Source organism: Chiloscyllium punctatum, chromosome 31 (assembly GCF_047496795.1).
Source record: "Chiloscyllium punctatum isolate Juve2018m chromosome 31, sChiPun1.3, whole genome shotgun sequence".
Taxonomy (NCBI): domain Eukaryota; kingdom Metazoa; phylum Chordata; class Chondrichthyes; order Orectolobiformes; family Hemiscylliidae; genus Chiloscyllium; species Chiloscyllium punctatum.
Genome location: NC_092769.1, coordinates 79,738,322 through 79,762,063, shown reverse-complemented (window position 1 = coordinate 79,762,063; position 23,742 = coordinate 79,738,322). Strand labels below are relative to the sequence as shown.

The window sequence follows — 23,742 nt, the reverse complement described above, 5'->3', positions numbered from 1 at the left end:
TGGTTCAGTCTTACTCTGGCTGAATGGAATGTCATTTTTTTAAGTGCCCTGCTATGACCTGTTAAACTCACTGGCTTGTAGTTGTTTGTTTTCTGTCTCCAGAGTCCAGGGAATTTTGGAAAAATTAAAACTAATGCTTCAACTCCCATTTCTCACACCGGAGAATGAAGTCCGTGAGGATATGGGGATTAGTCAGATTTCACCACCCTCTCCCTGGTGGTGACTTTTCAAGTCCCTCACTCTCTTTCAGCCTATGATTCACAATTATTTCTGGGATGTTATTTGTATCCGTTACACTGAAAACACATGCAAGTTATCTGTCAAATTTATCTGCCATTTCCTTACTTTAGATGATGTGTCTCCGGACACTGCCTCAAGAGGTCTAGCCTGACAGTAGTTACATTTTTCCTTTTTGAACATTGGGAAATGCCTGTATTACTTGTTTATGTTTCTGGTGAACGATCTTTACCTGGAATGGTTCCTTCCTTATTAAGCTTTTGGGCTTTTTTTTGTTGTTTCCGTTTACACTCTCCAATCTTCTGACTGTCGTTCAATTTTGTAGAATCATATGCTCATGCTTTCAACTCCACCCAATCTTACCCTCCTCACTTAGAGAAAAACCACACAACACCAGGTTATAGTCCAACAAGTTTATTTGGAAGCACTAGCTTTCGGTACGCTGCTCCTTTGTCAGGTAGCTAGTATCACTGGCCTCCTCACTCAGCTTGTTCTATCACTAGAATCCTCCTTTCTCTGCATATATCTTTTCTGAGTAAACTGAAATATCTTCTTTAATGTCAGCCATTATATTTCTACCTTTTTCCCCTAAACTGGTTTCCCAGTTTAACTTTCCTCTGTTTGTGGCCTTTGTGGTCTCCGATCCAAACTTTTCTCACTCAATCACTCCTGGATTGACTCCTGATGTACTCCCCGATCACTCCTGGATTGACTCCTGATGTACTCCCCAATCACTCCTGGATTGACTCCTGATGTACTCCCCGATCACTCCTGGATTGACTCCTGATGTACTCCCCGATCACTCCTGGATTCACACCTGATGTACTCCCCAATCACTCCTGGATTGACTCCTGATGTACTCCTCGATTACTCCTGGATTCACACCTGATGTACTCCCTGATCACTCCTGAACTCACACCTGATGTACTCCCCAATCACTCCTGGATTGACTCCTGATGTACTCCTCGATTACTCCTGGATTCATACCTGATGTACTCCCCGATCACTCCTGGATTCACACCTGATGTACTCCCTGATCACTCCTGGATTTACTCCTGATGTACTTCCTGATCACTCCTGGATTGACTCCTGATGTACTCCCCGATCACTCCTGGATTTACTCTGATGTACTTCTCAATCTCTCCTGAATTCACACCCGATGTAATCCTGGGTTCATTCCTGATGTACTCTTCTATCACTCCTGGATTCACTCCTGTTGTACTCCTGGATTTGCTCCTCAATCACTCCAGAATCCACTCCTCGATCACTCCTGGATTTGCTCCTCAATCACTCCTGGATTTGCTCCTCAATCACTCCTGGATCCACTCCTCCGTCACTCCTGATGTACTCCTCAATAACTCATGCATTCACTCCAGATGTACTCCTCAATCACACCTGATGTAATCCTCAATCACTGCTGATGTAATCCTCGATCCCTGCTGATGTAATCCTCAATCACACCTAAGTAATCCTCGATCACTGCTGATGTAATCCTCGACTATTGCTGATGTAATCCTCGATCACTGCTGATGTAATCCTCGGCTACTGCTGATGTAATCCTCGATCACTGCTGATGTAATCCTCGATCACTGCTGATGTAATCCTTGACTCCTGCTGATGTAATCCTCGATCACTGCTGATGTAATCCTCGGCTACTGCTGATGTAATCCTCGATCACTGCTGATGTAATCCTTGACTACTGCTGATGTAATCCTTGACTACTGCTGATGTAATCCTCGATCACTCCTGATGTAATCCTCGATCACACCTGATGTAATCCTCGATCACTGCTGATGTAATCCTCGACTACTGCTGATGTAGTCCTCGACTACTGCTGATGTAATCCTCAATTACTGCTGATGCAATCCTCGACTACTGCTGATGTAATCCTCGATCACTGCTGATGTAATCCTCGATCACTGCTGATGTAATCCTTGACTACTGCTGATGTAATCCTCGATCACTGCTGATGTAATCCTCGGCTACTGCTGATGTAATCCTCGATCACTGCTGATGTAATCCTTGACTACTGCTGATGTAATCCTTGACTACTGCTGATGTAATCCTCGATCACTCCTGATGTAATCCTCGATCACACCTGATGTAATCCTCGATCGCTGCTGATGTAATCCTCAATTACTGCTGATGTAATCCTCGACTACTGCTGATGTAATCCTCGATCACTGCTGATGTAATCCTCGACTACTGCTGATGTAGTCCTCGACTACTGCTGATGTAATCCTCAATTACTGCTGATGCAATCCTCGACTACTGCTGATGTAATCCTCGATCACTGCTGATGTAATCCTCGACTACTGCTGATGTGTTCCTCAATCACTTCTGATGTATTCCACGATCACGCCTGATGTAATCCTCGATCACTGCTGATGTAATCCTCGACTATTGCTGATGTAATCCTCGATCACTGTGGATGTAATCCTCAAACTCTGCTGATGTAATCCTCGATCACTGTTGATGTAATCCTCGATCACTGCTGATGTAATCCTCAACTATTGCTGATGTAATCCTCGATCACTGCTGATGTAATCCTCAACTACTGCTGATATAATCCTTGATCACTGCTGATGTAATCCTCGATCACTGCTGATGTAATCCTCGACTACTGCTGATGTAATCCTCGACTACTGCTGATGTAATCCTCGATCACTGCTGAGGTAATCCTCAATCACACCTGATGTAATCCTCGATCACTGCTGATGTAATCCTCGACTACTGCTGATGTAATCCTCAAACTCTGCTGATGTAATCCTCGATCACTGCTGATGTAATCCTCGACTATTGCTGATGTAATCCTCGATCACTGCTGATGTAATCCTCGATCACTGCTGATGTAATCCTCGATCACTGCTGATGTAATCCTCGACTACTGCTGATGTAATCCTCGACTATTGCTGATGTAATCCTCGATCACTGCTGATGTAATCCTCAACTACTGCTGATATAATCCTCGATCACTGCTGATGTAATCCTCGATCACTGCTGATGTAATCCTCGACTACTGCTGATGTAATCCTCAAACTCTGCTGATGTAATCCTCGATCACTGCTGATGTAATCCTCGATCACTGCTGATGTAATCCTCGACTACTGCTGATGTAATCCTCAAACTCTGCTGATGTAATCCTCGATCACTGCTGATGTAATCCTCGACTATTGCTGATGTAATCCTCGATCACTGCTGATGTAATCCTCGATCACTGCTGATGTAATCCTCGATCACTGCTGATGTAATCCTCGACTACTGCTGATGTAATCCTCGACTATTGCTGATGTAATCCTCGATCACTGCTGATGTAATCCTCAACTACTGCTGATATAATCCTCGATCACTGCTGATGTAATCCTCGATCACTGCTGATGTAATCCTCGATCACTGCTGATGTTATCCTCGACTACTGCTGATGTAATCCTCAATCACTGCTGATGTTATCCTCGATCACTGCTGATGTTATCCTCGATTACTCCTGATGTAACCCTCGATCACTGCTGATGTAATCCTCGATCACCCCTGATGTAATCCTCGATCACCCCTGATGTAATCCTCGATCACTGCTGATGTAATCCTCGACTATTGCTGATGTAATCCTCGACTACTGCTGATGTAATCCTCGATCACTTCTGATGTAATCCTCAATCACTGCTGATGTAATCCGCGACTACTGCTGATGTAATCCTCAAACTCTGCTGATGTAATCCTCGATCACTGCTGATGTAATCCTCGACTATTGCTGATATAATCCTCGATCACTGCTGATGTAATCCTCGATCACTGCTGATGTAATCCTCGACTACTGCTGATGTAATTCTCAATCACTGCTGATGTAATCCTCGACTACTGCTGATGTAATCCTCAATCACTGCTGATGTAATCCTCGACTACTGCTGATGTAATCCTCGATCACTGCCGATGTAATCCTCGACTACTGCTGATGTAATCCTCAAACTCTGCTGATGTAATCCTCGATCACTGCTGATGTAATCCTCGACTATTGCTGATGTAATCCTCGATCACTGCTGATGCAATCCTCAACTACTGCTGATGTAATCCTCTATCACTGCTGATGTAATCCTCGACTACTGCTGATGTAATCCTCGATCACTGCTGGTGTAATCCTCGATCACTGCTGATATAATCCTCGACTACTGCTGATGTTGTCCTCGATCACTCCTGATGTAATCCTCGATCACTGGTGATGTAATCCTCGAGTACTGCTGATGCAATCCTCGACTACTGCGGATGTAATCCTCAATCACTGCTGATGTACTCCTCGACGACTGCTGATGTAATCCTCGATCACTGCTGAGGTAATCCTCAATCACACCTGATGTAATCCTCGATCACTGCTGATGTAATCCTCGACTACTGCTGACGTAATCCTCAAACTCTGCTGATGTAATCCTCGATCACTCCTGATGTAATCCTCGATCACTGCTGATGTAATCCTCGACTACTGCTGATGTAATCCTCGATCACTGCTGATGTAATCCTCGACTACTGCTGATGTAATCCTCGATCACTGCTGATGTAATCCTCGATCACTGCTGATGTAATCCTCGACTACTGCTGATGTAATCCTCAATCACTGCTGATGTTATCCTCGATCACTGCTGATGTTATCCTCGATCACTCCTGATGTAACCCTCAATCACTGCTGATGTAATCCTCGATCACCCCTGATGTAATCCTCGATCACTGCTGATGCAATCCTCGATCACCCCGATGTAATCCTCGATCACTGCTGATGTAATCCTCGACTACTGCTGATGTAATCCTCGATCACTGCTGATGTAATACTCGACTACTGCTGATGTAATCCTCGATCACTGCTGATGTAATCCTCGATCACTGCTGATGTAATCCTCGATCACTGCTGATGTAATCCTCGACTACTGCTGATGTAATCCTCGATCACTGCTGATGTTATCCTCGATCACTGCTGATGTTATCCTCGATCACTGCTGATGTTATCCTCGATTACTCCTGATGTAACCCTCGATCACTGCTGATGTAATCCTTGATCACCCCTGATGTAATCCTCGATCGCTGCTGATGTAATCCTCAATCACTGCTGATGTAACCCTCGATCACTGCTGATGTAATCCTCGATCACTGCTGATGTAATCCTCGACTATTGCTGATGTAATCCTCAATCACTGCTGATGTAATCCTCAATCACTGCTGATGTAACCCTCGATCACTGCTGATGTAATCCTCGATCACTGCTGATGTAATCCTCAATCACTGCTGATGTAATCCTCGATCACTCCTGATGTACTCCTAGATTCACTCCTGATGTACTCCTAATCACTCCTGGATTCACTTCTGCCAATCCTGCGGGTGGGGGGGGTTGTCAAATTCCTGTCTCATTCTCTTGGTAGAGGGGAAGGGCGGAGATTGTAGGTCCTTCTTTATCCCCTGGGGGGAAGGGGAGATGGAGGGAAGACTGTGGGTCTCTGTCCCACTCCCCAGGGGAGGGGGGTCCAGTACCAGCTCCAACCCCCTCCCCCATGGAAAGTCAATGGGTCCTGTCCACCCCTCCTCACTCCAAGGAGTGTCTATGGGTCCTCCACCACCCTCCCCCCATGGAGAGTGTATGGGTCCTGTCCCCGTTTCCCCTCCCCCCAGAGAGACTGTGGGCCTTTTTCACATTTTATATAAACATTGCGGTCAAAGGAGGAGTAGGGCTGAATACAAACCCACTCCATTTAGATCAAAGCAAAATATTTCAACAAACTCCACTGGGCTTTTCAAAAAGCTGAACTGAGAGTGGAAGACTAGCTCAGAGTTACTATGGTAACTATATCTGCAACAACAGGACAATAAAGAGAAGCAGTTTGTTTTAACTGAGACTCCCCCATATCAGTGTTAAGTGCTCTACTGACCAAAACCTCATGATCTGCTCCTCAAAGTGACAACCCGATATTTAGGAACAATTTGTAAGAGAGTACTGCGTTTGGACTGATAAGAGAGAAGCTTTACCTGGAGACTGCTGCTTACTGTCCTTCTCACATTTGCAGTTTTTTCCATTCTCTCACATTCTTTGTGGTTGCTCCCAGTGGCCTGCTGTGAGAAAGATACATTCCAGCTCGAACTTGTGCAACTCCTTGGCCTCATTCCAGCTTCAAATGTTCCTGTAAGTTCTCTTCAATTATCTGCCCTTTCAATATCGCTGTGTGACCTCACTAACCACTAATACATTAACACCTTTACCACAAGCATCTTGCATCTGACAGAGGCCTCCTCTCTCCCTCATTACACTTCAGGTATCTCCTGCTGAGTTCCCCCTGATGGAAGACACAATGATAGGGCTCCTGAGGGAGGGGCTCATGGGAGCAGGAACTACAAAGTGGTGCCAAGAAGGGTCAGTACAAATGAGCTGTCAGATGACCCTGGGTTTAGGGTATCAGTCAATTGGTCTTTTGGGTCTTGCCATAGACGATGTGGGGTTGTCAGAGCTGTCAGTTTTGAACTTGGTGAATGGTTTTACAGACAATGCCCATCCTGTGACTAAACCTCGCATTTTCTCAGGTTGTGGACCAAGCAGCAATATATATTTTCCTTGGATAAGCACATGGATGATGATGGAATAGTGTAGAGGGAATGAGCTTAGATGAGTTCACAGGTCGGCGCAACATTGAGGACCGAAGGGCCTGTTCTGCACTGTATTGTTGTTCTATGTTCATTGATCTACGCTAGCACCTAGGCTCCTTCCTACTTTGGAGGTAAAGTTAACTGAGCCTTTGGGCTGCAACCCAGTCCAGATCCACGAAATCAAGATTCAGCATTTTAATAAAAAGACTAAGCATTAATAAACTTATAACTGGCAAGTAATTCTTAATAATTCTAAGTTGCTCTCTCCTCTCTTTCTCCCATTTACCCCTCATCGTCTCCTTTCCCTTATCTCCAATCATCTTTTGTTTCCTCCCACTCTCTCTCAAACTGTCTTCACATCACCTTTCTTCTCCTATACTGTCCCTCCCTCACGTTCTCTGTCCAACTCTGCCTCCCATGTCTCTTTATGTCCCTTTCTCTCTCCCTCACTCTGTTTCCATGTCACTCTCTCCCACCCTGACTCTCTATGTCCCTTTCTCTCTCTCCCCCAACATTATCTTTCCACGTCTCTCTCATCTTGACGCTCCATGTCCCTGACTTTCTCTCTCTCCCCCACACTGTCTTTTCATGTTTCTCTCTCTCCCACCCTGACTCTCTATGTCCCTTTCTCCCTCTTCCTGTTTTGTCTCTCCAAATCCCACTCTGTCCCTAGATCTTCCCTGATCCCTGTGATTCTTACGAAGGTCAGTGCAAACTCAAGGACCGCCTGCCATCCATTGTGGTGGAGCCGACTGATGTGAGTGAGGTGGAGAGCGGTGAGCTGCGCTGGCCCCCAGAGGAGTTTCTCATGGCAGAGCAGGGGGGTGAGGGAGAGGGTCTGGTCCCTCAGGCTGGGAAGCTGGCCCAGATTGATACAGAGCCAGGTAAGTTGGCAGAGGGAGGGAGGGAGGGAGGGAGGGAGTGAGTGATTGAGGGACAGAGTGAGACAAAGTATGGGGAATGGGAGGTTATTGAAGAGAGTATTGGTGGGCTGGGCTGGGCTGGGCTGGGCTGGGCTGGGCTGGGCTGGGCTGGGATGGGGAGAAATAGGTTTTAAGCTATCCAGGGATATAGGCGTCACTGGCTTGACCAACATTCATTGCCCGCCCCTAGTTGCCCCTTGAGGAGGTGGGGGTGAGCTGCCTTCTTGAATTGCTGCAGTCGTGTGCTGTAGGTTGACCCACAATGCCCAGAGGGAGGGAGTTCCAGAAATTTGACCCTGAGACACTGAAGGAACAGGGATATATTTCCAAGGCAGAATGGTGACTGGCTTATTGGAGGCAGGAACTAAATGTGGAAATATTGAGTGAGGAGTGTGGGGATTATTGGGAGCAATGTAGAGGGTACTTGTGGGTGTGGTGAAGGGGCGTTTGGTGTGCAATGGGGGAGGGGGTATTGTTGTATATAACTGACCTAATGCCCTGTTTTTGTACAGTGTCACAGGAGATGAAGACCCAGAAGAATGTGGAGCCAGGACAGAGTCTGAGCTCCGACACCCAATTGTCTAGCTCTACACTCATCGAACCTGGTCAGACTTTTACAAAATGAACTCAATTGGTGGTCTACTTGGTTGAGCTTTGAAGAGTTTTTATACAGCACAGGCCTGTTCATCTGTAACAGGCACCTCCCCACCCCACCCCACCCCCCCACCCCACCCAGCTTGTTCATCTATAACAGGCACCCACCCCCAGCTGCCTGTAATTGACAGGCCACCCTCCCCCACCTTCTCCCCCGGAGCAGGACTCTGATGAAATGTTTCCAGTTGAAGATAGCTCCTCCAGTTGCTAAGAGCAGTCCTCACAGCCTGACATCCTTCACAAAGGATGAGATGAATCTTCAATTTTGTATGTTGTTTTTAAGTTTGATTTTGATTCTCTGTAAAACTTGATCCTTGATTATCATCTTCCGGTGTGTCAGGATTAGTTACAACATTTTAACCAGAAGAATCTTACTTTTGTTTTTATTAGTTACTTTTTTTTTGCTATGCAGCCTGTGCCCTGTGATCGACACGGAGTTAGAGCACTGTGGTTAGACAGTTTCCATCACCACTGCTTTCAGACTCAGCCTAGAAAACAAGCCTAGCGCTTGAGGAGCTGCAGGCTCCACACACCATCTCTGAACCACACACCACCCCCAATTTCCCACAGAGTCCTCCTCATGGCTACCAACTCTCAAATGTGACAGTTACCGGGGCAGATTTCAGCAGTCACCCCCATCCTTGGGGCTGCTATCTGTCACCCCTCCTCATTGTAACGTTAATGGGTTCCCAGGGAGAAGGAAGCTCCATATTCAGGATATCTCCACATGCTCTCTTTCCCTTGCCCTCTGCTCCCAGTCTCTACCCTTCTTCTGCGCTCACCAGCAGACACTGCCAGACCTGCTGAGCACCACCAGCATTTTCGATTTTTATTTCAGATTTCCAACATCTGTAGAATTTTACATCAACACCATGTCTCCCAAACCTCAGAATATTCAGCCGTTGGTATTCCATTTGTTTCTGTGAAGTGAGGAAGGATCCTGAAAAGGGGTCATTATGTTGAAAAGAGAATGAAAATATTTTGATATCTCTGCTGCTCCAGCTGCACCCAGAGTTTGTATATAGTTTTACCAGTGATTTCATTATCCTCACCCTTGCTTTCTCCTCTTCCACCCTCCCATCCCCTTGTCAACATTGTCATGTCACAGTTTTGCTGTAAAGTTAATGATTTAATAAAGTTTTTTGTTGGTTTTTACTCAAAATTCTGTCTGAGCATTCCCCTCTCCCCACTGTACCATCTACATCCCCACACTGCTGACTCCGTCTGGCCCAGCATTTATTTATTACCAAGCCCTAAATGGCCAAAGAGCAGTCACGTTGCTATGGGCCTGGAGATACATGCAGGACAGACCATGTAAGGACAGCAGATTTCCCTTTAAAGGACATTAGCATCCGAAACAACAATTACTGATAATTTAATGATTAGTACCCTGACTAAGTCTAGCTTCTCATTTCATACTTTATGAATGGAACTCATGTTGCAGCAGCTGCTGTGGAACAATCTATCCAGTATGTCTACAGTACTAGCCTGACTGTCTGGGTTATTGGTCTAGCCCCAGCCCATACAAGCTGACTGAAGCTCACTGAGCTTTGGTTATCAGCTGCCCAGAGCACATTCTCCACCATTTTCTTTTCAAGGAGCTGACTGAATATTGTATGATTCGCTGTCATCACCTGGAGAAAATTCTCAAAAAGTGTTACTACATCAGACAAGCTCATTATAAATCACCAATTTTATTTAAATCAAATTGAGGCTGTTTCGAGAGGTGTTTCTCTTTTTTTTCTGCAGGTTATCTCCCCTCCTGTTCTGTCACCACAGGCTTGGGGTGTGGGGTGCAGTGAAGACGTTAGAGATGAGATGTGAAGGGAGGGTGTCAGAGTGACAGCCCAGCCCAGTCTATACCCATTCACCCGTTATTTGACTGTAGAAGGCATCACTGTTTGTCCACACTATCCAGGCACCTGGCAGGGAAGGGGTTGTCACAGCCTAGAAGAACAACAGGCTGGTTACCTCCAATCCTAGCTTCAGGGGTCTGTCCTGGTCATAGGACGCGGAGTTGGAGCAGGACAGTTTCATTACAAAGAACAGAGAGACCTTGTTAGGTCAGAGGGAGTCAACGCCATGTACTCATCGAGGTTGGTTTGATAATGTAAGCAAAATAACCAGCGTTTTTCTCAGTATCCACTTCGAGTGCAGTAACAGTTGCAAGACAGAGACTCTCCAACCAAACAATCCTAACATCAGGATCCTCGTCTGATATCTGCAGCATCGAACCACCAGGTCTCAACATTCCAAGTGACTGTGTCAGGGCACAGCGAGCTGCCTCACCACCATCTGTACAAAAGAAATCCTGTAGTCAGAGAGTATTAGACAGGTGCTTCCCCTCCGTCCCAGCAGCATCAGAGAGTATTAAACAGGCGCTTCCCCCTCCCTCCCTCCCAGCACGATCAGAGAGTATTAGACAGGCACACCCCCATCCCTCCCAGCAGGGGCAGAGTGTGTTAGACAGGTGCTTCCCCCCTCTGTTCCAGCAAGGTCAGAGAGTATTAAATAGGCACTTCCCCTCTGTCCCAGCAGGGTCAGAAAGTACTAGACAGATGCTTTCCCCTACCTCCCAGCAGGGTCAGAGTGTGCTGGACAGGTGCTCCCCTCATCCCTCCCAGCAGGGTCAGAGTGTACTAGATAGGTACTCCCCCCTCCCTCCCAGCAGGGCCAGAGGGTACTAGACAGGCTAACCCCATCCCAGAAAGGGTCACAGAGTACTAGACAGCACCCTCAGTATGGTCAAGGAAGAACAAGCCCTCACAGCAGAATCAGGAAGTACTGATGCCCACCACAGGTGGTGGTTGTGAAGGGACAGAGTCCTGTGAGCAATCTCGCTGTTAGCCAGCTTTCCCATGCTCTAAGTATAACTCACCACCTGCTCGGAGCAGCGCGTCCAGTGTTCCCTTGTCTAGAATGAGATCGAAGCTCTGCTGCTGGAAGCCTGAGAGATTCCCGATATCCATCTGTACAAAATGCAGTTGGGAAGCTGGGCTCACAGGCAGAGGCAGCAGTGAAAACTGTGCACGCATTATGGCGAGTGCGATGGGAGAGAAATCCACACAGTAGACATGGAGTGGGAATGGACACTCACAGTACAGGCGGGGGCCCAGCTCTGAGGTGCCACAGCCAATATCTAGCAGCTTGAGTGGAGCCTCACTCTCCATGTCCTGCAGTAGCTGCAGGATCAGTCCCCTCAATGAAGAGTATCCCAGGAACCAGTCAAAGTACTGGAATGGCTGACCTTGGCTCCTCTGGTAGATTGCATCCCAGGTCGTTTGTTTCTGTAGGTCAGTGAACAAGTAATCTGCAAGAACAATACTGACTGAATTTCCAGACACACACAACCCTTACACCTTAAGGAGGCCATTCAGCCCATCAGACCTACACTGACACTTGGAAAAAATACTGAAATCCTCTTGTCCAATACTCTTTGGGACAATCACTTTCCTCCCATACTCTCAATTTCCCAAGATCTGTGTCACCCACATACAGACTGGGTGGTGAAGTAGGCATTTAGCTCACTTGCGTGCATTGCTCAGACCTTTGAGTATAGGAGTTGGGATGTCATGTTGAGGTTGTACAGGATGTTGGTGAGGCCTCTTCTGGAGTACTGTGTCTGGTTCTGGTTATAGGAAGGATGTTAATAACCTGGAGATGGCTCAGGAGAGATTTACCAGTATCCACTTCGAGTGCAATAACAGTCATAACACAGACTCTCCAACCAAACAATCCTTACATCAGGATCCTCGTCTGATATCTGCAGCATCGAACCACCAGGTCTCAACATTCCAAGTGACTGTGTTAGGGTTCGAGTTATAAGGAGAGGCTGAATAAGCTGGGACTTTTGCCAATGGAGCAGGTGAGGTTGAGACGGAACCTTATAAAAGGTTTATTAAATCATGAGAATCATAGATAAGGAGAATGGCAGGTGTCTTTTCTCTAGGGTGGAGGATTTCAAGACTGGGGGGTGATATTTTAAGGTGAGAGGAAAACTATTAAAAAAAGACATGAGGGACCATTTTAATTCATCGTGTTTTGTGTGAGGAATGAACTACCAGAGGAAGTGGTGGATGCAGGCAATGTTATAATATTTAAAAGACATTTGGATAAGTACATGAATATATTACTAGATTATCTATAGTGTGGAAACAGGCCCTTCGGCCCAAGAAGTCCACACCCACCCTCCAAAGAGCAACCCACCCAGACCCATTCCCTTACATTTACCCCTTCGCCTAACACTACGGGCAATTTAGCATGACCAATTCACACTAACCTGCACATTTTTGGACTGTAGGAAGAAACCAGAGCACCCGGAGGAAACCCAGGCAGACACTGGGAAAATGTGCAAACTCCACACAGACAGTTGCCTGAGGCGGGAATTGAACCCGGGTCTCTGGTGCTGTGAGACAGCAGTGCTAACCACTGTGCCACCGTGCCGCCCTATAGCAGGGTTTGGAGGGAAACAGTTCAAGCGCAGTCAGGTTTATGGTCAAAATGGACTGGTTGGATTGAAGGATTTGTTTCTGTGCACTATGACATGATGAAATGAAACCCTATTGACCAAAGTCCACACGGTCACTGCTAGAGCAGTATTCTGGAACAGGAGGGATAACCCAGCAGAAAGGTCTCAAATCAAAAAACTAACCATGTCCCACACATTTGGTAACTTCATATCTGCCCACTTCAGAAAGTCCTCAAACAACCTTTACATACAGCCACCCTACAAAATCAGTCAATCACACAGTTAGCACCTCCCCCAATGAGCACCTTAAATACCCCTCTACACCTCCCTCAGTGAGCACCTTAAATACCCCTCTACACCTCCCCCGGTGAGCACCTTAAATAACCTCAACCCCTCACAGTGAGCACCATAAATACCCCCTCAACCCAGTGAGTACTTTAAACAGCCCTCTCTCAGTGCAGTGACCATCTTAAATAACCCTCTCCCACACCCACAGCAAGCACCTAAAATACACCTTGCTCTCTCTCCAAGAGAGCACCTTAAATACCCCCTTCCCCACAATGACTCCTTAAATACCCCATTCCCCCATTGAACACCTTAAATAACCCTTTCTCCCACAATGAACACCTTAAACACCCCCTTCCCCCACAGTGAGCACCTTAAAAACCCCCTTCCCCCACAGTGAGCACCTTAAATATCTGATTCCCCCACAATAAACACCTTAAATACCCCCTTCCCTCACGATGAACACCTTAAACACCCCCTTCCCCCACAGTGAACACCTTAAATACCCCCTTCCCCCACAGTGAACACCTTAAACACCCCCTTCCCCCCACAGTGAACACCTTAAACACCCCCTTCCCCCACAGTGAGCACCATAAATACCCCCTTCACAATGAACACCTTAAATACCCTGACCATCCCCAGTGAATACCTTAAATACCACCTTCCCCCACAATGGACACCTTAAATACCCTCTTCACCCACAGTGAACACCTTAAATACCCCCTCCCACCAGTGAACACCTTAAATACCTTTCCCTAAAATTAACTTAAATACACCTATCATCCAGTGAACACCCTAAATACCCCCTTCCCCCACAGTGAGCACCTTAAATACCCCTTTCCCCACAGTAAGCACCTTAAATACTGCCTTCCCCAGAGTGTGCACCTTAAATACCCCCTCAGTCCCATAGTGAACACCTTAAATACCCCCTAACCCCACAGTGAACACCTTAAATACTCTCTCCCCCAGTGAGCACCTTAAAATACCCACTCCTGCCACAGTGAGCGCCTTAAATACCCCTCCCCCACAGTGAGCGCTTTAAATACCCCCTCCCCCACAGTGAGCGCTTTAAATACCCCCTCCCCCACAGTGAGCGCATTAAATACCCCCTCCCCCACAGTGAGCGCATTAAATACCCCCTTCCCCATAGTGAACACCTTAAATACCCCCTTCCCCCATAGTGAACACCTTAAATACCCCCTTCCCCCATAGTGAACACCTTAAATACCCCTTCCCCAGTGAACATCTTAAATACCCCTTCCCCAGTGAACATCTTAAATACCCTCTTCCCCCCAGTGAACACCTTAAATAGCCCCTTCCCCCACAGTGAGCACCTTAAATACCCCTTTCCCCACAGTAAGCACCTTAAATACTGCCTTCCCCAGTATGCACCTTAAATATCCCCTCACTCCCACAGTGAACACCTTAAATACCCTCTCCCCCAGTGAGCACCTTAAAATACCCACTCCACCCACAGTGAACACTTTAAATAATGCCTTCCCCCCACAGTGAACACCTTCCCACAGTGAACTGCTTAAATGCCCCCTCCCCCACAACGAACATTTTAAAAACCCCCTTTCCCCACAGTGAACACCTTAAATACCCTCATCCCCAGTGAGCAACCTAAATACCCCCTCACCCCGTGAACACTTGAAATACCCCTTCCCCCAGTGAACACCTTAAATACCCCCACCCCAGTAAACACCTTAAATACAACCTTCCCCCACAATGAGCACCTTAAATACCCCCTTTACCCACAATGAACACCTTAAATACCCTCTTCACCCAGTGAACAACTTAAATACCTCTTACCCCACAGGGAGAACCTTAAATATCCCCTCGGCCACACAGCAAACACCTTAAATACCCCCGTCCCTCCCCAGTGAACATCTTAAATACCAGCTTCCCCCACAATGAGAACCTTAAATACCCCCTTCCCCCAGTGAGCACCTTAAACACTCCCTTCCCCCTACAGTGAACATCTTAAATATCACCATCCCCCCAGCGAACACCTTAAATAGCCCCTCCCCCACAGTGAACACCTTAAATACCGCATCCCCGAACACCTTAAATACCCCATCTCTCCAGTGAGCACCTGAAATACCCCCTTCCTCCAGTGTGCACCTTAAATATCCCCTTCCCCCCCCACAGTGAACACCTTAAATACCCCCCTTCCCCCAGTGAACACCTTCAATACCTCTGCTCCCCACAGTGAGCGCCTTAAATAAACCCACGCCCCAGTGAACACCTTAAATACCCCTCGCCTGACAGCGAACACCTTAAATACCCCCTTCCCCCACAGTGAACACCTTAAATACCCCCTTCCCCCCACAGTGAACACCGTAAATACCCCCTTCCCCCCACAGTGAACACCTTAAATACCCCCTTCCCCCCACAGTGAACACCTTAAATACCCCTCGCCTGACAGTGAACACCTTAAATACCCCCTTCCCCCCACAGTGAACACCTTAAATACCCCTCGCCTGACAGTGAACACCTTAAATACCCCCTTCCCCCCCCCAGTGAACACCTTAAATACCCCCTTCCCCCCACAGTAAACACCTTAAATACCCCCTTCCCCCCACAGTGAACACCTTAAATACCCCCTTCCCCCCACAGTGAACACCTTAAATACCCCTCGCCTGACAGTGAACACCTTAAATACCCCCTTCCCCCCACAGTGAACACCTTAAATACCCCCTTCCCCACACAGTGAACACCTTAAATACCCCCTTCCCCCCACAGTGAGCACCTTAAATACCCCCTTCCCCCCACAGTGAACACCGTAAATACCCCCTTCCCCCCACAGTGAACACCGTAAATACCCCCTTCCCCCCACAGTGAACACCTTAAATACCCCCTTCCCCCCACAGTGAACACCTTAAATACCCCCTTCCCCCCACAGTGAACACCTTAAATACCCCTCGCCTGACAGTGAACACCTTAAATACCCCCTTCCCCCCACAGTGAACACCTTAAATACCCCTCGCCTGACAGTGAACACCTTAAATACCCCCTTCACCCCCCCAGTGAACACCTTAAATACCCCCTTCCCCCCACAGTAAACACCTTAAATACCCCCTTCCCCCCACAGTGAACACCTTAAATACCCCCTTCCCCCCACAGTGAACACCTTAAATACCCCCTTCCCCCCACAGTGAACACCTTAAATACCCCTCGCCTGACAGTGAACACCTTAAATACCCCCTTCCCCCCACAGTGAACACTTTAAATACCCCCTTCCCCACACAGTGAACACCTTAAATACCCCCTTCCCCCCACAGTGAGCACCTTAAATACCCCCTTCCCCCCCCAGTGTGCACCTTAAATACCCCCTTCCCCCCACAGTGTGCACCTTAAATACCCCCTTCCCCCCACAGTGTGCACCTTAAATACCCCCTTCCCCCCACAGTGAGCACCTTAAATACCCCCTTCCCCCCACAGTGAACACCTTAAATACCTCCTTCCCCCACAGTGAACACCTTAAATACCCCCTTCCCCCCACAGTGAACACCTTAAATACCTCCTTCCCCCACAGTGAACACCTTAAATACCTCCTTCCCCCCACAGTGAACACCTTAAATACCCCCTTCCCCCCACAGTGAACACCTTAAATACCCCCTTCCCCCCACAGTGAGCACCTTAAATACCTCCTTCCCCCCACAGTGAACACCTTAAATACCCCCTTCCCCCCACAGTGAACACCTGAAAGACCCCCTTCCCCCCACAGTGAGCAACTTAAATACCCCCTTCCCCCCACAGTGTGCACCTTAATTACCCCCTTCCCCCCACAGTGAACACCTTAAATACCCCCTTCCCCCACAGTGAACACCTTAAATACCCCCTTCCCCCCAGTGTGCACCTGAAAGACCCCCTTCCCCCACAGTGTGCACCTGAAAGACCCCCTTCCCCCCACAGTGTGCACCTTAAATACCCCCTTCCCCCCACAGTGAGCACCTTAAATACCTCCTTCCCCCCACAGTGAACACCTTAAATACCCCCTTCCCCCCACAGTGAACACCTTAAATACCCCCTTCCCCCCACAGTGAACACCTTAAATACCCCCTTCCCCCCACAGTGAACACCTTAAATACCTCCTTCCCCCCCCAGTGTGCACCTGAAAGACCTCCTTCCCCCACAGTAAACACCTTAAATACCCCCTTCCCCCAGTGAGCACCTTAAATACCCCCTTCCCCCCACAGTGAACACCTTAAATACCCCCTTCCCCCACAGTGTGCACCTGAAAGACCCCCTTCCCCCCACAGTGAACACCTTAAATACCCCCTTCCCCCCCACAGTGAGCACCTTAAATACCTCCTTCCCCCCACAGTGAACACCTTAAATACCCCCTTCCCCCCACAGTGAACACCTTAAATACCCCCTTCCCCCCACAGTGAACACCTTAAATACCCCTTCCCCCCACAGTGAACACCTTAAATACCCCCTTCCCCCCACAGTGAACACCTTAAATACCCCCTTCCCCCCACAGTGAACACCTTAAATACCCCCTTCCCCCCACAGTGAACACCTTAAATACCCCCTTCCCCCCACAGTGAACACCTTAAATACCCCCTTCCCCCCAGTGTGCACCTGAAAGACCCCCTTCCCCCCACAGTGAACACCTTAAATACCCCCTTCCCCCCACAGTGAACACCTTAAATACCCCCTTCCCCCCACAGTGAACACCTTAAATACCTCCTTCCCCCACAGTGAACACCTTAAATACCCCCTTCCCCCCACAGTGAACACCTTAAATACCCCCTTCCCCCCACAGTGAACACCTTAAATACCCCCTTCCCCCCAGTGTGCACCTGAAAGACCCCCTTCCCCCCACAGTGAACACCTTAAATACCCCCTTCCCCCCACAGTGAGCACCTTAAATACCCCCTTCCCCCCACAGTGAACACCTTAAATACCCCCTTCCCCCCCACAGTGAACACCTTAAATACCCCCTTCCCCCCACAGTGAACACCTTAAATACCCCCTTCCCCCCACAGTGAACACCTTAAATACCCCCTTCCCCCCAGTGTGCACCTGAAAGACCCCCTTCCCCCCACAGTGAACACCTTAAATACCCCCTTCCCCCCACAGTGAACACCTTAAATACCCCCTTCCCCCCACAGTGAACACCTTAAATACCTCCTTCCCCCACAGTGAACACCTTAAATACCCCCTTCCCCCCACAGTGAGCACCTTAAATACCTCCTTCCCCCCACAGTGAACACCTTAAATACCCCCTTCCCCCCACAGTGAACACCTTAAATACCCCCTTCCCCCCACAGTGAACACCTTAAATACCCCCTTCCCCCCACAGTGAACACCTTAAATACCCCCTTCCCCCCACAGTGAACACCTTAAATACCCCCTTCCCCCCACAGTGAACACCTTAAATACCCCCTTCCCCCCACAGTGAACACCTTAAATACCCCCTTCCCCCCCCAGTGAACACCTTAAATACCCCCTTCCCCCCAGTGTGCACCTGAAAGACCCCCTTCCCCCCACAGTGAACACCTTAAATACCCCCTTCCCCCCACAGTGAACACCTTAAATACCCCCTTCCCCCCACAGTGAACACCTTAAATACCTCCTTCCCCCACAGTGAACACCTTAAATACCCCCTTCCCCCACAGTGAACACCTTAAATACCCCCTTCCCCCCACAGTGAACACCTTAAATACCCCCTTCCCCCCACAGTGAACACCTTAAATACCCCCTTCCCCCCAGTGTGCACCTGAAAGACCCCCTTCCCCCCACAGTGAACACCTTAAATACCCCCTTCCCCCCACAGTGAACACCTTAAATACCCCCTTCCCCCACAGTGTGCACCTGAAAGACCCCCTTCCCCCCACAGTGTGCACCTTAAATACCCCCTTCCCCCCACAGTGAGCACCTTAAATACCTCCTTCCCCCCACAGTGAACACCTTAAATACCCCCTTCCCCCCACAGTGAACACCTTAAATACCCCCTTCCCCCCACAGTGAACACCTTAAATACCCCCTTCCCCCCACAGTGAACACCTTAAATACCTCCTTCCCCCCCCAGTGTGCACCTGAAAGACCTCCTTCCCCCACAGTAAACACCTTAAATACCCCCTTCCCCCCAGTGAGCACCTTAAATACCCCCTTCCCCCCACAGTGAACACCTTAAATACCCCCTTCCCCCACAGTGTGCACCTGAAAGACCCCCTTCCCCCCACAGTGAACACCTTAAATACCCCCTTCCCCCCACAGTGAACACCTTAAATACCCCCTTCCCCCCACAGTGAACACCTTAAATACCCCCTTCCCCCCACAGTGAACACCTTAAATACCCCCTTCCCCCCACAGTGAACACCTTAAATACCCCCTTCCCCCCACAGTGAACACCTTAAATACCCCCTTCCCCCCACAGTGAACACCTTAAATACCCCCTTCCCCCCACAGTGAACACCTTAAATACCCCCTTCCCCCCACAGTGAACACCTTAAATACCCCCTTCCCCCCACAGTGAACACCTTAAATACCCCCTTCCCCCCAGTGTGCACCTGAAAGACCCCCTTCCCCCCACAGTGAACACCTTAAATACCCCCTTCCCCCCACAGTGAACACCTTAAATACCCCCTTCCCCCCACAGTGAACACCTTAAATACCTCCTTCCCCCACAGTGAACACCTTAAATACCCCCTTCCCCCCACAGTGAACACCTTAAATACCCCCTTCCCCCCACAGTGAACACCTTAAATACCCCCTTCCCCCCAGTGTGCACCTGAAAGACCCCCTTCCCCCCACAGTGAACACCTTAAATACCCCCTTCCCCCCACAGTGAGCACCTTAAATACCCCCTTCCCCCCCAGTGTGCACCTTAAATACCCCCTTCCCCCCCCAGTGTGCACCTTAAATACCTCCTTCCCCCCAGTGTGCACCTTAAATACCCCCTTCGCCCCACAGTGTGCACCTTAAATACCCCCTTCCCCCCACAGTGTGCACCTTAAATACCCCCTTCCCCCCACAGTGAACACCTTAAATACCCCCTTCCCCCACAGTGAACACCTTAAATACCCCCTTCCCCCCACAGTGTGCACCTTAAATACCTCCTTCCCCCCACAGTGTGCACCTTAAATACCCCCTTCCCCCCCCAGTGAACACCTTAAATACCCCCTTCCCCCCCCAGTGTGCACCTTAAATACCCCCTTCCCCCCACAGTGTGCACCTTAAATACCCCCTTCCCCCCACAGTGAACACCTTAAATACCCCCTTCCCCCCACAGTGAGCACCTTAAATACCCCCTTCCCCCCACAGTGTGCACCTTAAATACCACCTTCCCCCCACAGTGTGCACCTTAAATACCCCCTTCCCCCCACAGTGAACACCTTAAATACCCCCTTCCCCCCAGTGTGCACCTGAAAGACCCCCTTCCCCCCACAGTGTGCACCTTAAATACCCCCTTCCCCCCACAGTGAACACCTTAAATACCCCCTTCCCCCCACAGTGAACACCTTAAATACCCCCTTCCCCCCACAGTGAACACCTTAAATACCCCCTTCCCCCACAGTGAACACCTTAAATACCCCCTTCCCCCCACAGTGAACACCTTAAATACCCCCTTCCCCCCCCAGTGTGCACCTGAAAGACCTCCTTCCCCCACAGTGAACACCTTAAATACCCCCTTCCCCCCAGTGAGCACCTTAAATACCCCCTTCCCCCCACAGTGAACACCTTAAATACCCCCTTCCCCCACAGTGTGCACCTGAAAGACCCCCTTCCCCCCACAGTGAACACCTTAAATACCCCCTTCCCCCCACAGTGAGCACCTTAAATACCTCCTTCCCCCCACAGTGAACACCTTAAATACCCCCTTCCCCCCACAGTGAACACCTTAAATACCCCCTTCCCCCCACAGTGAACACCTTAAATACCCCCTTCCCCCCACAGTGAACACCTTAAATACCTCCTTCCCCCCCCAGTGTGCACCTGAAAGACCTCCTTCCCCCATAGTGAACACCTTAAATACCCCCTTCCCCCCAGTGAGCACCTTAAATACCCCCTTCCCCCCACAGTGAACACCTTAAATACCCCCTTCCCCCACAGTGTGCACCTGAAAGACCCCCTTCCCCCCCACAGTGAACACCTTAAATACCCCCTTCCCCCCACAGTGAACACCTTAAATACCCCCTTCCCCCCACAGTGAACACCTTAAATACCCCCTTCCCCCACAGTGAACACCTTAAATACCCCCTTCCCCCCACAGTGAACACCTTAAATACCCCCTTCCCCCCCCCAGTGTGCACCTGAAAGACCTCCTTCCCCCACAGTGAACACCTTAAATACCCCCTTCCCCCCAGTGAGCACCTTAAATACCCCCTTCCCCCCACAGTGAACACCTTAAATACCCCCTTCCCCCACAGTGTGCACCTGAAAGACCCCCTTCCCCCCACAGTGAACACCTTAAATACCCCCTTCCCCCCACAGTGAGCACCTTAAATACCTCCTTCCCCCCACAGTGAACACCTTAAATACCCCCTTCCCCCCACAGTGAACACCTTAAATACCCCCTTCCCCCCACAGTGAACACCTTAAATACCCCCTTCCCCCCACAGTGAACACCTTAAATACCTCCTTCCCCCCCCAGTGTGCACCTGAAAGACCTCCTTCCCCCCCCAGTGTGCACCTTAAATACCCCCTTCCCCCCCAGTGAGCACCTTAAATACCCCCTTCCCCCCACAGTGAACACCTTAAATACCCCCTCCCCCCCCACAGTGAACACCTTAAATACCCCCTTCCCCCCACAGTGAACACCTTAAATACCCCCTTCCCCCCACAGTGAACACCTTAAATACCCCCTTCCCCCCACAGTGAACACCTTAAATACCCCCTTCCCCCCACAGTGAACACCTTAAATACCCCCTTCCCCCCACAGTGAACACCTTAAATACCCCCTTCCCCCCACAGTGAACACCTTAAATACCCCCTTCCCCCCACAGTGAACACCTTAAATACCCCCTTCCCCCCACAGTGAACACCTTAAATACCCCCTTCCCCCCACAGTGAACACCTTAAATACCCCCTTCCCCCCCCAGTGTGCACCTGAAAGACCTCCTTCCCCCACAGTGAACACCTTAAATACCCCCTTCCCCCCAGTGAGCACCTTAAATACCCCCTTCCCCCCACAGTGAACACCTTAAATACCCCCTTCCCCCACAGTGTGCACCTGAAAGACCCCCTTCCCCCCACAGTGAACACCTTAAATACCCCCTTCCCCCCACAGTGAGCACCTTAAATACCTCCTTCCCCCCACAGTGAACACCTTAAATACCCCTTCCCCCCACAGTGAACACCTTAAATACCCCCTTCCCCCCACAGTGAACACCTTAAATACCCCCTTCCCCCCACAGTGAACACCTTAAATACCTCCTTCCCCCCCCAGTGTGCACCTGAAAGACCTCCTTCCCCCCCCAGTGTGCACCTTAAATACCCCCTTCCCCCCAGTGAGCACCTTAAATACCCCCTTCCCCCCACAGTGAACACCTTAAATACCCCCTCCCCCCCCACAGTGAACACCTTAAATACCCCCTTCCCCCCACAGTGAACACCTTAAATACCCCCTTCCCCCCACAGTGAACACCTTAAATACCCCCTTCCCCCCACAGTGAACACCTTAAATACCCCCTTCCCCCCACAGTGAACACCTTAAATACCCCCTTCCCCCCACAGTGAACACCTTAAATACCCCCTTCCCCCCCACAGTGAGCACCTTAAATACCCCCTTCCCCCCACAGTGTGCACCTGAAAGACTCTCCCCCCCCCCCCCCCTTTACACAGTTTGGGGCCTAGTCCACCCGACAATCCCCGACCTCGGCTGATTTTCGGCCAAGGATGTTACCGGTGGTTCCAGGCTCCGGGCCGCAGCGCTGCCGCCGGGAGAGGAGCGTATTCCCCGGGCCCCGAGCCCGAGCCGTCAACAAAACCCGGAGCGACCGGACGAAGGACATGGTCCCGGGGACGAAGGAAGGCTCCGCGCCCCCGAGCACAGCACAGCCCCGCCCCGCCCCGCCCCGCCCCCCGAGCCCCGCCCCCAAACACCCAACACCCCGCCCCCGAGCCCCTCCCCCTTTCCCCTCCCCTCCACACCCCTCCCTCTCCTCCCTCTTCCCCTCCCCTCCCCCTCCCTCTTCCCCCTCCCCTCCCCTCCCTCTTCCCCCTCCCCTCCCCTCCCTCTCCCCTCCCTCCCCTCCCTCTTCCCCTCCTCCACACCCCTCCCTCTTCCCCCTCCACACCCCTCCCTCTTCCTCACCTCCACACTCCTCCCCCTTCCCCCCCTCCACACCCCTCCCTCTTCCCCCTCCCCTCCCCTCCACACTCCTCCCTCTTCCCCCTCCCCCTCCACACTCCTCCTCTTCCCCCTCCCCTCCACACTCCTCCCTCTTCCCCCTCCCCTCCACACTCCTCCCTCTTCCCCCTCCCCTCCACACTCCTCCCTCTTCCCCCTCCCCTCCACACTCCTCCCTCTTCCCCCCTCCACACTCCTCCCTCTCCCCCCCTCCACACTCCTCCCTCTCCCCTCCACACCCCTCCCCCTTCCCCACT

At 50.1% G+C, this 23,742-nt stretch overlaps 2 protein-coding genes across 3 annotated transcripts in view; one reads left to right on the top strand and one right to left on the bottom strand.

Moving 5' to 3' along the window:
- Positions 1–9,588, top strand: part of LOC140457162 (uncharacterized) — a 37,347-nt gene extending 27,759 nt beyond the window's left edge. Inside the window, exons 3-4 of the mRNA XM_072551224.1 lie at positions 7,523–7,733; positions 8,285–9,588. Coding sequence (XP_072407325.1) covers positions 7,523–7,733; positions 8,285–8,397 — 324 coding nt within the window. The 3' untranslated portion in view covers positions 8,398–9,588. The remainder of the gene's footprint in view (positions 1–7,522; positions 7,734–8,284) is intronic.
- A 513-nt stretch (positions 9,589–10,101) lies between these two features.
- On the bottom strand, positions 10,102–23,194 carry cskmt (citrate synthase lysine methyltransferase). Of its 2 annotated transcripts, none has more exons than XM_072551222.1 (3): positions 23,010–23,194; positions 11,305–11,713; positions 10,102–10,721 (listed from the first exon to the last, which is right to left on the bottom strand). In XM_072551222.1, the coding sequence occupies exons 1-3, from the start codon at positions 23,145–23,147 to the stop codon at positions 10,501–10,503; spliced, it is 768 nt and encodes a 255-aa protein (XP_072407323.1). In that variant the 5' UTR covers positions 23,148–23,194; the 3' UTR covers positions 10,102–10,500. The 2 variants fall into 2 exon arrangements, with proteins under 2 accessions (XP_072407323.1, XP_072407324.1); XM_072551223.1 differs by having other exon boundaries at positions 11,305–11,736; positions 23,039–23,194.
- Positions 23,195–23,742: the final 548 nt, after the last annotated feature.